This window comes from Mus pahari, chromosome 4, assembly GCF_900095145.1.
Source record: "Mus pahari chromosome 4, PAHARI_EIJ_v1.1, whole genome shotgun sequence".
NCBI lineage: Eukaryota > Metazoa > Chordata > Mammalia > Rodentia > Muridae > Mus > Mus pahari.
In genome coordinates this window covers 27274997-27286409 of record NC_034593.1, presented here as the reverse complement: position 1 = coordinate 27286409, position 11413 = coordinate 27274997, and the positions used below count along the sequence as shown (strand labels likewise).

Here is an 11413-nt window from a genome sequence, read left to right as displayed (position 1 = left end):
AGAAACCCTGTCTCGAAAAACCAAAAAAAAAAAAAAAAGAAAGCAAGCAAGCAAGCAAGCAAAGAAGAGTCTGTGGAGAGATGCTGTGGGAAAGAAGGCAGTGAAAAAACAAGGAGGGATGAAGAGCGGCCAACAGAAAGTGTCCCTCAGGGACTGAAATCATGCTGCCTTTAACAGAGAGGGTTATTTTCCTGTACCCAGGGGTGTGGTTCAGTAGCTGAGCCAGTGTTTGGTATGTGCAAAGCTCTGAGCTCCACCCCAGCACCAATAATAATAATAATAATAATAATAATAATAATAAAAATAAAAATGTCTGCGCTCTGGACCTACACACCTAAGGTGTTTATTAATGGTGACAGTCATGGTTGCTTGCAGTTTTACCTCTGTGAGGCAGGAGACACAGCTCAGAAGTTACAAGCATTGCTTACTGTTCCAGAAGACCTGGGTTCAGTTCTGGCACCCGTAGATGATGGCTCACAACCGTCTTTAACTCCATTTCCAGGACATCCGTGCCCTCTTTTCTTCTGAAGGCACCAGGCATGCACACGGTATACAGCCACATTTAGACAGAGCACTTCTATACATAAAACAAGTAAAATTTGAAACCAATTTAAGATGTCAAGTTCTTGGGAGTAAACCTGGTAGATCTCCATGACCTCAGATTAGAAAATAGTTGTCATGGTCCACACTGCCAGGGGAAAGGCTGCAGCGGTCCTCTGACCCTGAGCCGGGGAAGGAGGGCCTTGCCGTCACGTGGCTCTGAGGCATGGTGTCTTTGGCATGGCCATGTTCATGTCAGTTAAGAATGACAGCAGAAGTACAACCACAAAAGGGAAAACCCAGAGAGTTGTATCTCATCAAATAAAAATATTTAAAGCTTTTGTGAGGACCCAAGTTCAGTTCCAGCACTCACATCAGGAGACTTGTAACTCACTTATAACTCCAGCTCCTGAGATTTAACACTCTCGCCTGGCCTCTGCAGACAATTCAGACACACGCACGCGTGCACATAAATAAAAATAAAATATATTTTTAAAACTCTCATCAAGAAAAGGAAGACAGCTATGATGTCATCAGAGAAAATATTTGAAGACTGTACATCTTGTAATGGTTGGGCATCCAGAATATGTAAAGAACTACTGTAGCTGGACAAGAAAAAGATAACCTGATCTAAAGGTTGGCAAAAGCTTTGACTAGAGATCATTTCAAAGACACACACACACACACACACACACACACAGAGGAAGTGTGTGGAAAGATTCTTGGTATAAATCCAAACCATAGTGCGATATTCCACAGCTAAGATGACTGTAACTAAATGCACAGAGCATCGTCAGAGTTGGCATCTGCTCCGAGGTGCTGAGGTCCTGGAGCCCTGGCCATTCCTGGTTGGAATGTGAAAATATGCAGAGTGCAGCCGCTCTGAACAGCAACAGGTCGAAGTCCCAGAGGACTAGAAAACATGGAAACACAGCATCCTGCTTTGTGATAACTGAAAAGTGGGCACCCTCTGTGCCCAAAGATCTCAGCTAGCTGATGAAAGGCTGCGAAGTCATCCGGTAGAACCGCCAGCCCTACAGTAACGTGGCTGACACTAAGAACATGCAAAGTAGAGCAAGCCCTGTATTATACGAGTTCATTTACACAGGAGTCAGATTGGCAAGACCCCACAGATGGGATGGATGGAGAGGAGGGATGGAGGAGCTGAGGCATGCAGAGGAAGGGAATCAGGTAGGTGGAGTTTCTTTGAAGACAGACAGACAGACATGGAAGACACGTCCTTGACAGAAAAATCAATAAGTTGTGTACCTTAAAATGGCTCCCTTTATGTTAGGCATAGTTTACTTAAAGATGACGAGGTACTAAGGGTTAATTTTCAGTAAGTAGAAGCGGGTCCGTCCTGAGGGTCCCCATCCTAACATGTCACCACTCTTCTTTGTTCCAGGATGCTCGGAAGGCCTGCAACGACGCCACGCTGGTTCAGGTAAAGAGTGCCCCAGTTCCTGTCAGCAGTTCACAGGAAGTATCACAGTATGTGTGGCATCCAGACTGTTGTGACTGAAGGTGCTGTCCACAAACACACGGCTAAAGTAGAAGTCCGTGGGCAGTACACACCGTGGACACGAGATGTGCAGAGTCGTCTCATAGACGCTTTTCTTTAAGCACTTTCTGAATCTCTTCGGTATATGCTGATTAAGCTTTTTTTTTTTTTTTTAAATGGGAAATTTTAAGAAGGTTTTGTTAGGTAAATACTGTTCACATAATGGAGGATATTTGTTTTGCACTATACATGTATAAAACTGGCTTCCTTTTTTTGTGTTTTAAAAAATCAGAATGTTATTTATGACTCCAAAAGACACCTGCTCACCGGCCCCATTGTACTCAGGGTCAAACTTTTTGACCTCTAATCTGAATGCCCTGCACCACTCCCACACTGAGCGGTGTCCGAAGCCATGCCTGGTGTACCTTGATGAGATCCCTGTGCCTTGGTTTTTATGACTCGTTGCCCTGAGCTCACCTTTCCATTCTGACTGGTAGCAGGGACAACAGGCAGGCTCCAGGCAGATTCGGTGCACCTCCATTCCCCCAGACCACCGAGTCACAGCAGACCATCCCTGGCTACCTCACGGCCAGACTTCCCCACAGGCTGAAACTGCCTTTCTTTTCCCATTTTTAAACAATTTTAAATTTTTGTTAAATTTTGTATGTGTGGGTATTTTGCCTACAGGTACATCTGTGCGCCGTGTGCATGACTGGTGCCCTCAGAGTCAGATCCCCTGGAACTGGATGGCTATGAGCTAGCTGCCATGTGGGTGCTGGGAATTGAACCTGGGTCCTCTGGGAGAGCAGCCAGTACTCTTAACCAGTGAGCCATCTTTCCAGTCCCATGGCTTTCTTATAGAAAAATTACAATTTTTTTCTTCTGTAGTCATTTATTTCTGGGTTCCCTTTGTGGCTGTCATATTTTTTTTTTCCCATCAAAATATTTCAAGTGCCCATATTTGTGGGTTCACTGACGGCTGGCTATGTGAGCAGGGTATCGAATCGGGTGATGAGAGTTTCCAGTGTTTGTCATTGCTTCCTGTTGTGAGATCCAAGCCACCTCTGTTCTAGTTCTGTAGAAACTATTTGATAAGAGGCTGGTAAGATGGCTTCAGGCCAGGCATTGCCGCTCAAGCCTGAAGACGACCTCAGTTCAGTCCCCAGAATTCAAGTAAAGTGGAAGGAGAGAATCAGCTCCACACAGTTGTCTTCTGACCTCAAGGTGTCTTTCTGTCTCTGTCTGTCTGTCTGTCTCTGTCTCTGTCTCTGTCTCTCTGTCTCTGTCTCTGTCTCTCTGTCTCTCTGTCTCTCTGTCTCTCTGTCTCTCTCTCTCTTACACACACACACACACACACACACACACACACACACACACACACAAAACATTTAAAGCCCTTGCAGGCTTGCATGCTGGCGTTCATTGCAGACAGCTCTGGATGCAGTTTAGAGGCTTGCCCACTCACCTTCCCTCCTTCCTGTCCCCTCTCTTCCTGCTGCAGCCGGAGCTTTGTTAGTTTGGAAGTCTTGTGTGTTTCCTTTAGCTCCTCATCTGAAAAACCATCATGATACCCAGCAGCCCAAGGGTGACCTCTGTTAATCACAGTTTTCATGAACCAAACAAACCACAGCCGTTCTGTTACACTCCCAGCACCTTTGGGTGCTGACTTCATTTCCGCTTCTTGTCTATTAGCATGTTTAAGGCAAAGAGTAATATCATTGTCATTTTCCAAAGATCACGTCTAACATGGACTCTGTGGGCCGAATACAAATGCGAACAAGGCGCACGCTGCGCGGCCACCTCGCTAAGATCTACGCCATGCACTGGGGATATGATTCCAGGTCAGTGGCTGTCACCAAGAAACTCCCACAGAAGTGGTTTTCGTTAAGAACTATTCTTTGCATTTCCTTTGTTCATAAAAGTCTTCTTTGTGCAGTTTTGTAGAAAATGCATCAGCCACGAATGGTTTGTTGCGCCGAGAATATCCGTGGACTCTTCAGAAGTCTAGAGCAGTTTGTTCAGGTGGCAGATCAAACCCAGAGGCTCCGTCTTGCTAAGCAGATGCTTGCCACTGTGTCCCCAGCCTTGAAGTTTGCACAGACTTTTAGGGCATGCAAGATGGCTTCTGGATAAAGGTGTCTTCCCGGCAGGGTTGCCCTCTGATTCCACGTGTGTTCCCACAAATAGATGTATACAATAATAGTACTGCTAGTAGATACTTTTAAAGTTTCCAATATGAAAAATAGATTTGTTTTTCAGAAAGATCTTTGTCTAGTGACCTATGGAAACTATTTTGAAGTTTTCTTTGTTTGTTCTAGAAGTAATGCCTTCCCAGTGAGAAATCACTCAGCACACTTGGAGACGAATACAGGAAGACACTCTTTAAGATAGCACGTGTCTTTCTATCGAATGCTCAAAGTGGGGCTGACCTTGGATAGAAGATTTCACTAATTTAAACACACTTTAGGCTTGCTCATTCCACATATGCGGCGTCCTTAAATCGCTTCAGGTCTGGCCCCAGGTTCCACTCTGAAGAGTGTTTAACAAGTCTGGCTGTGGGGCAGGTGAGATATTTACACTGCAGAGATTATGCGTGTTGCTAGAGTTATTTCATGTAAACCAGTGTATGCTTTTTCAAATAGTTGTTACCCGGGGTCCTCGTGCCCGCTTGGCAGTTATGCTTTTCTCAAGAGAACGGGGGGGGGGGGTGTGGGGGAGGCATGCCAGGGTGACTTTGGCGGTAAGCCTGTGCTGCCCCTTGCTGCCCGTCAGAGGAATGTTCTTTGATCTGAGCCTGGCCTAATGGCTGGTTGTAAATCAGGTTGTTTCCTTTCTTAAGGGAATGGAGCCCTGTGGCTGGTCAGTCCTTTGCATCCTAGTATCTTAAATTTCACTTGTGTCTGACGGGGCTGGTCAGCATACCACCTTCCTCCGGGGTCTTTCTAGAGGGGCATTCCTTTGACTGGATTCTACCTTGTGTGATTTAATGTCTTCTAAGCAGATTAGTAAATCTTTATAAGAGCAATTCTTTTACGTGCCTCCCACACCGTTTTTACAGAGGAGTGTTTTGATGTGCCTTTTAATATGTCAAAACTGTTTTGTCCTGGGAGGGGTGGCCCCTTGTGAGACAGATTATTGTTAAGTAGCTCCAGCTAGCCTCAATATCAAAATCCTCCTGCCTCAGACTCCTCTGAGTGTGAAAGGTACAGGTCCGTGTAAACTGACGGCAGCCCTGCTCCATGCTATGGTCAACACGAAACACATCTGGAAGGATCCAAATCAGGGAGAGAGAAGCAGACGGGGCCTGGCCATAAGAGCACAGTAGAGAGGTGGGGGTGGGGAGACCAAGGTGGGGGGGAAGAAGCGGTGGGGGNGGGGAAACTAAGGCGTGGGGGGGAAGAGGAGGCAGAGAGGAGAGAGGGAAAGCAGGGAGCTGGAGTTATGAGGAGAATGAGTGGCTGGGGGCAGGGAGTTTAAGGATAGAGGGGCTAGCATGGACTCTGAAATGTATAGCAGGCACTCAGGATCCTGAGGGAGCCTGGTGGCCAGCAGTGCTTTGGTGATAGGCACCACAGAAGGGCATCTGTCCCTTCTGCCTTTTGGAGTTTAGGAAAATGGAGTTTCCTTTGGACCAGACAAAGCGTGCTCACCATTCCTGGCCAAAACACAGTCTTACTGTCTATTAATATTAAAATACCAGTTAAGAAGCAAATGCTTAAGTATGTCTGTGTCCAAATTATGGATGCTACTCTAATTTATCAATTAACTCCACATAGGATTGAGTTATATAAAAGGAGTGTTCTAATTGAATATGTTTTTGTTTTGTTGAGACAGGGTTTCTCTGTGTCGTCCTGGCTGTCCTGGAACTCACTCTGTAGACCAGACTGGCCTCGAACGCAGAAATCCACCTGCCTCTGCCTCCCAAGTGCTGGGATTAAATGAATATGTTTTTGTTTTTATTTTGAGACAGGGTTTCTCTGTGTAGCCCTGGCTGTCCTGGGACTCACTCTGTAGACCAGGCTGCTCTGGACCTCTTAGAGATCTGCCTGCCTTTGTCTTCCAAGTGTTGGGATTAAAGATGCATACCACCAGACAGGACAGTTCAATACATCATTTAGTTCCACAGCTTAATACATGCACGCTATTATCTATGCTCGTGTGTGTTTGTTAGTCATTTTATTGCTGTTTCTAAGATTAATATAATCTTGGTCTAAGGATGGGGAGGGTGTTGCATAGTGTATGTGCCTCTTAGATAGATAAAACTGTATTATTGACAACAAACAGAAAGCTAAGGAAGATTTTTTTCTTTTAATTTAAGAAAAATATTTTGCCCTGGACCAGACATCCTGAATTTGCTCCCCAGAACCCACAAGGTAGAAGGAGAGACTTGGCTCCTCCAGGTTGGCCTTTGAGCTCTATACACATAAGTATATATGGTTTAGTTTTTTTTTTTTTTTAAATTGCCTTGTTGTTACCGCAGACTTTTAACCCCAAATGTAATTACTGAAGCAATGCTAATGGTTATTTTCTTAAAATTTTTCTCAAAAACAGAGTGTCACCCCGGAATCTGCCTCCTATCCCCATACATTCTACTGAGTAACTGGTGGGTCCCAGCGCCCACCAGCACACACGGCTGCAGGTGGTTTCCAAGTCTCCCTTGGTCCCCGCAGCCCACCTATGGACCTGCCCTTCTGTAAACATGGTTAGCTCAAAAACCTTTGCCTGCAGGTTTTCGTGTCTTTTACATTTTATATTTGATGAAAAAGCAAATTCCAGAACAGAACAAAGCTCCTGCGGGCCCGCAGTCCAGAGCTGATAAAACAGTGAAGCCAGCCTCTGCATCGTCTGTTGAAAGCGTTTGCCATGGGCCATCATGTTTTCAAAAGTTGGGAGAACAGTTTTAGGAAACAAATCTTATTAGAAACGGTGTTTTTTTCTCCTGAAGTGTCCTTCAGAGATAAAATGCATAACTCATTAACTCTTTTTTCCCCCTCAATGTCAAATTGTTCTTATGTTTCTCCTCTAGGCTACTAGTCAGTGCTTCGCAAGATGGAAAATTAATTATTTGGGATAGCTATACGACAAATAAGGTAGAACCTCTTCATCTTTCTCTTAAGTGGTCTCGTATGTGTTTACTGCGGTTCTTTCTTAGGCAGGGCCCCCTTTTCTGAGATGAATTTATTCTAGACCCAGACCCGCTCTTATGATATGTTTGCTTTTAATGTTGAACTCTTCTGCTGCAGGAACAATTTCAGTATGTGTTTGAGTGTCTCTCTTTTCCCTCCTCCCTCCCTCCCTCCCTTTTCCCTCCCCCTTTTCTCCTTTCACCTACTCACCTCTCTCACTCTCTTTCTTTCTTTCCTTAGGCTCTTATTTAGCCCAGGCTAGCCTTGAACTCACGATGTAGCTGAGGCTAGCCCTCAGCTCTTGGTTCTCCTGCCTCTACCTTCCCACTGCTGACTTTACAGACATGCAACACCACATCTGGCTATTGAAGACTGCCACTTTTATATAGGCAAGAACTTTTCAAATTCCCAATTCCTGGAATGAAACAACAGTGATGTTTCTGTTTCTTACTGTGGTAGATGGCTACTGGAAAGTTTTTCCTTGGCTTACTCCAGAGACTGTTGTTTTTCTAGATGACTTAGAAAAATAGACACATTAAATTTGTTGAGATCTAGTAGTGAAAAATCTTGATTTTCTTATTGTACCCAGAGTAAAGAATCCTTGAGTCCTTGATTCAAGTTGCTGAGTAACATTGAAAATTTGGGGGACATTTTACAAGTCGAATGCATACATTATAGGAGTAATTGACTGAGCAACCAAAAACAGTGTTTGGTGAAATGAACAGTAACTTAAGCCCTTTCCCCTGAAGTACTGAGCTGCACACTCAGCCTGATTGAGACTTTAAAAGTAACTAAGTTTGTGATCTAACAGGTTTTGTATCCTAATTGGTATTAAGCTAGTCTCATTCAAATCCATTCTCCTAAAACAAACAAACAAACAAACAAATATACTTTACGATATCACTTTAGGTCAAGAGGAAGCATGGTAGTATCACAGGATGTGTGGACACTCTGGATGGGGGGATCCTTGATAAATTGAACACCTTCTGTTGTTCTCCTCCTTCTAGGTTTGATGACACCATTATGTTCCCTCTTTGAGATCCTGGTGTGTGTGCCCGTTACCACAAGGGCACGCACGCACGCACGCACGCACGCAGGCCCCCTTCTGATTGTCTCTGATATTTCTCTGTCCATTCCTTTTTATGGTCCAGTGTTCAGGTGTAGGAGACTCCTCTTTTGAACATTAATGTGCTAAAATATGGATTCGTATTTTACATCTAATTCAGTAGGCAAAGGCAGGCGGATCTCTTTGAGTTCAGCATGGTCTACATAAGTGAATTCCAGGCCAGTGGGGCTATATATTAAGATCATGTCTCAAAACAAACAAACAAAACCAAAATCTGTATAGCTTTGCTTTTATTTAAAAACTCGGGAGTTGGGTGACACTTGAGAGATGGTTTCAAATGGTTTTAAAAGATCTTGCTGCTCTTACAGAGAACCTGTTTGGTTCCCAGAACCTGCATCCAGGGTTCGCAACTCCCTGTAACTCTAGTCTTAAGAGATCTAATACGGGCTGGAGAGATGGCTCAGCAGTTAAGGGCACTGACTGCTCTTCCAAAGGTCCTGAGTTCAAATCCCAGCAACCACATGATGGCTCAAAAAAAAAAAAAAAAAACCCATCTGTAATGAGATCTGACACCCTCTTCTGGATGACAGCTATGGTGTACTTACATATAATAAATAAATAAAAATTAAAAAAAAAGAAATCTAATACCCGGCACCTGAACTTAAGTACACATTACCACACACAGAGATACACGACTAAAAATAAAACTGTTCCTAAAAACCACTTCACTTCCATGTGACCCGCCAGCATCAACGGGGGCATCCTGTGTGCCCGTAGTGTTCCCAGGTCTCATGGCTTCCTTTGCCCAGTGTGTTTATTCCTACATGTGTGTGATTTCTAGCGGAGTGTGCCTCATGAGAAGCAAGCTTAGGACTGTGTTACATATTGACGGCCCTCGAAGCCTTTCCCCGTAACAGTCCCCGTGCCTCTGTGCGCTCTTTGTGTGGTAGATGCACGCCATCCCGCTGAGGTCCTCCTGGGTGATGACCTGCGCCTACGCCCCATCTGGGAACTACGTTGCCTGTGGAGGCTTGGACAACATCTGCTCCATATACAACCTGAAGACCCGAGAGGGGAATGTGCGGGTGAGCCGAGAGCTGCCAGGGCACACAGGTGAGCGACTTAATGTCCTCCTCAGCCTTCTCCCTTCCTGATCAAGGATACATGGCAGACTGTGTCCATTCAGGTGGCTCGAGGAGGAGGGAAGCAGAAGCTAGTGATTTTAAAAAGTGGTGACTCTCTGAGTCACGTGGTGGTGGTGGTCGATCCTTGCAGTAGTTTGGGGCTGGGGACTCCATTTGGGGCCTTGAGTTTGCTTTCTGCTGTGGAGGTGTCCTCCTACCCCTGGGATAGCTTGCTTTCAGTTAGAACTATACTGTGTTGTAAACACGGTACAAAGATCCAAACATTCACAAAAAGTTCTGAGAAAGCGGATCCAGCTTCCTGCACTTTCTGCTGCCCTGGAGCGAGGTTCAGGTTCATACAGTCTGTGCTGGGGTTCGTTCATGTCACCAGAAGCACTGTCCCTGCCGCAGCGCTTGGTCCCCAAGCCATGTTATTTAGGAAGTGTCTGTCGCTCATATCCATCCCGTCTGTGGTTATAGAGGCTTAGAATGGTGTCTCCCTGCCACTGTTGGGCTCTGAGGTGCTGGTGGATTTGAAGCGTGCAAATGCAGCATTTTCCAGAAAGCCTTCACAGTATGTTTAGGGTCTTCTCCAAGGCTGGGCCCATCCTGCCACGGGTTAGAGGTTAAGGAGCGGTCTCCCTCAGGTGTGTCCAACCTGCAGCCTACACACTGACAGAAACAGACCGAAAATGAAGCCTCATTTTGTCATAATTTTTAAAAATTCAATGGTGTGGTTTCAAAGCATGAGTTTTGAGAATGACAGGGTGTGTCACAGTGCCACAGTTAAACACACCAGGCTGCTATTAGGCTGTCATCCTTACATGGTTACTTTGAGGGGCCAGCGTCTGATACAGTGAATACCTCGGAAGAGTGTGAGAAAATGTAGTCGCTGGCAGCAAGCCTTTGGGCTCATCAAAACAGAGCTGTGTGTCCCACGGCTGAGGTTCTGTGGCCTGAGTTTATGGATTTTGTCCCATTCTGTGTCACTGGGTCAGAGACGACCTGACATTGGCTGCTCTCTGCTGCAGGCTACCTGTCCTGCTGCCGGTTCTTAGATGATGGACAGATCATTACCAGTTCAGGAGACACGACGTGGTAAGCTTATTCAAAGGAAGCCTGACTTCTTGGGTACGGCCACAGGGAGAGAGGTGGTCACTTGTGTCTGTGCTTGTGTTAATCACAGTGCTTTGTGGGACATCGAGACCGGACAGCAGACGACGACCTTCACGGGACACTCGGGTGACGTGATGAGCCTCTCACTGAGTCCTGACTTGAAGACCTTTGTTTCTGGTGCTTGTGACGCATCCTCAAAACTGTGGGATATCCGAGACGGGATGTGTAGACAGTCTTTCACAGGACACATCTCAGACATCAACGCTGTCAGTGTAAGCACGTGTTTGTTTGTTTGTTTGTTTGTTAGTGGGACAGGGTCTTATGAGGCCCAGGATGGCCTCTAACTTCCTATGTAGCTGAAGATAACCTTGAACTCCTGATCCTCCTGATCTGGCTGCTTCCACCTCTCAAAACTTGACTCTGTCTAAAATGCTGAACACGCCGCCATTATGACAAATTGATTGCCTGGATTCTTAACACCAAATCCTCCAAGTAATAGGACTTGGCTTTTAAATCTGAGTCCTTGTTTTTGGACAAGGTCTACACTTTATTCCCACAGTGAGAGGAGATGCGGTGGTTGGTGAGCAGCCTCAGAGGTGCTCGCCATGTTTAGATGAGAAGTTAACCTGTATTGAGAGCAACCCGCAGGGGCGCAGGGAGAAAGCGTGCTGCTCTCTGTGGGGTTTGGCGTTTGGAGACAGCCAGAGCAGGGGAGTGTCAGCTCTTCAGAGTCCAAGCCCTCCTGGCCTCCCTAACAGGGCTAGAGCTGCTTCAGCGGAGAACACCGTGGTGACTAAATCAACTGTGTATTCGAAACACAGAAAATATTGGAGATTATTAGGGTTACTTTAGTGTGTGTGCATGTCTGTGCCTGTGGCAATGCATGACCATGTATGTATGCGCTATGGAGGCCAAAAAGTGGACATCCACTATCCCCTTG

The 11413-nt window shown here is 45.7% G+C and overlaps 1 protein-coding gene across 1 annotated transcript in view; it reads left to right on the top strand.

Annotated features, from left to right (window-relative positions):
• The window catches only part of Gnb4 (G protein subunit beta 4), a 36627-nt gene that overhangs the window by 16935 nt on the left and 8279 nt on the right, over nucleotides 1–11413 (top strand). Inside the window, exons 3-8 of the mRNA XM_021195696.1 lie at nucleotides 1946–1984; nucleotides 3776–3882; nucleotides 7068–7131; nucleotides 9184–9346; nucleotides 10389–10455; nucleotides 10544–10745. Of these exons, the coding sequence (XP_021051355.1) occupies nucleotides 1946–1984; nucleotides 3776–3882; nucleotides 7068–7131; nucleotides 9184–9346; nucleotides 10389–10455; nucleotides 10544–10745 (642 nt within the window). The remainder of the gene's footprint in view (nucleotides 1–1945; nucleotides 1985–3775; nucleotides 3883–7067; nucleotides 7132–9183; nucleotides 9347–10388; nucleotides 10456–10543; nucleotides 10746–11413) is intronic.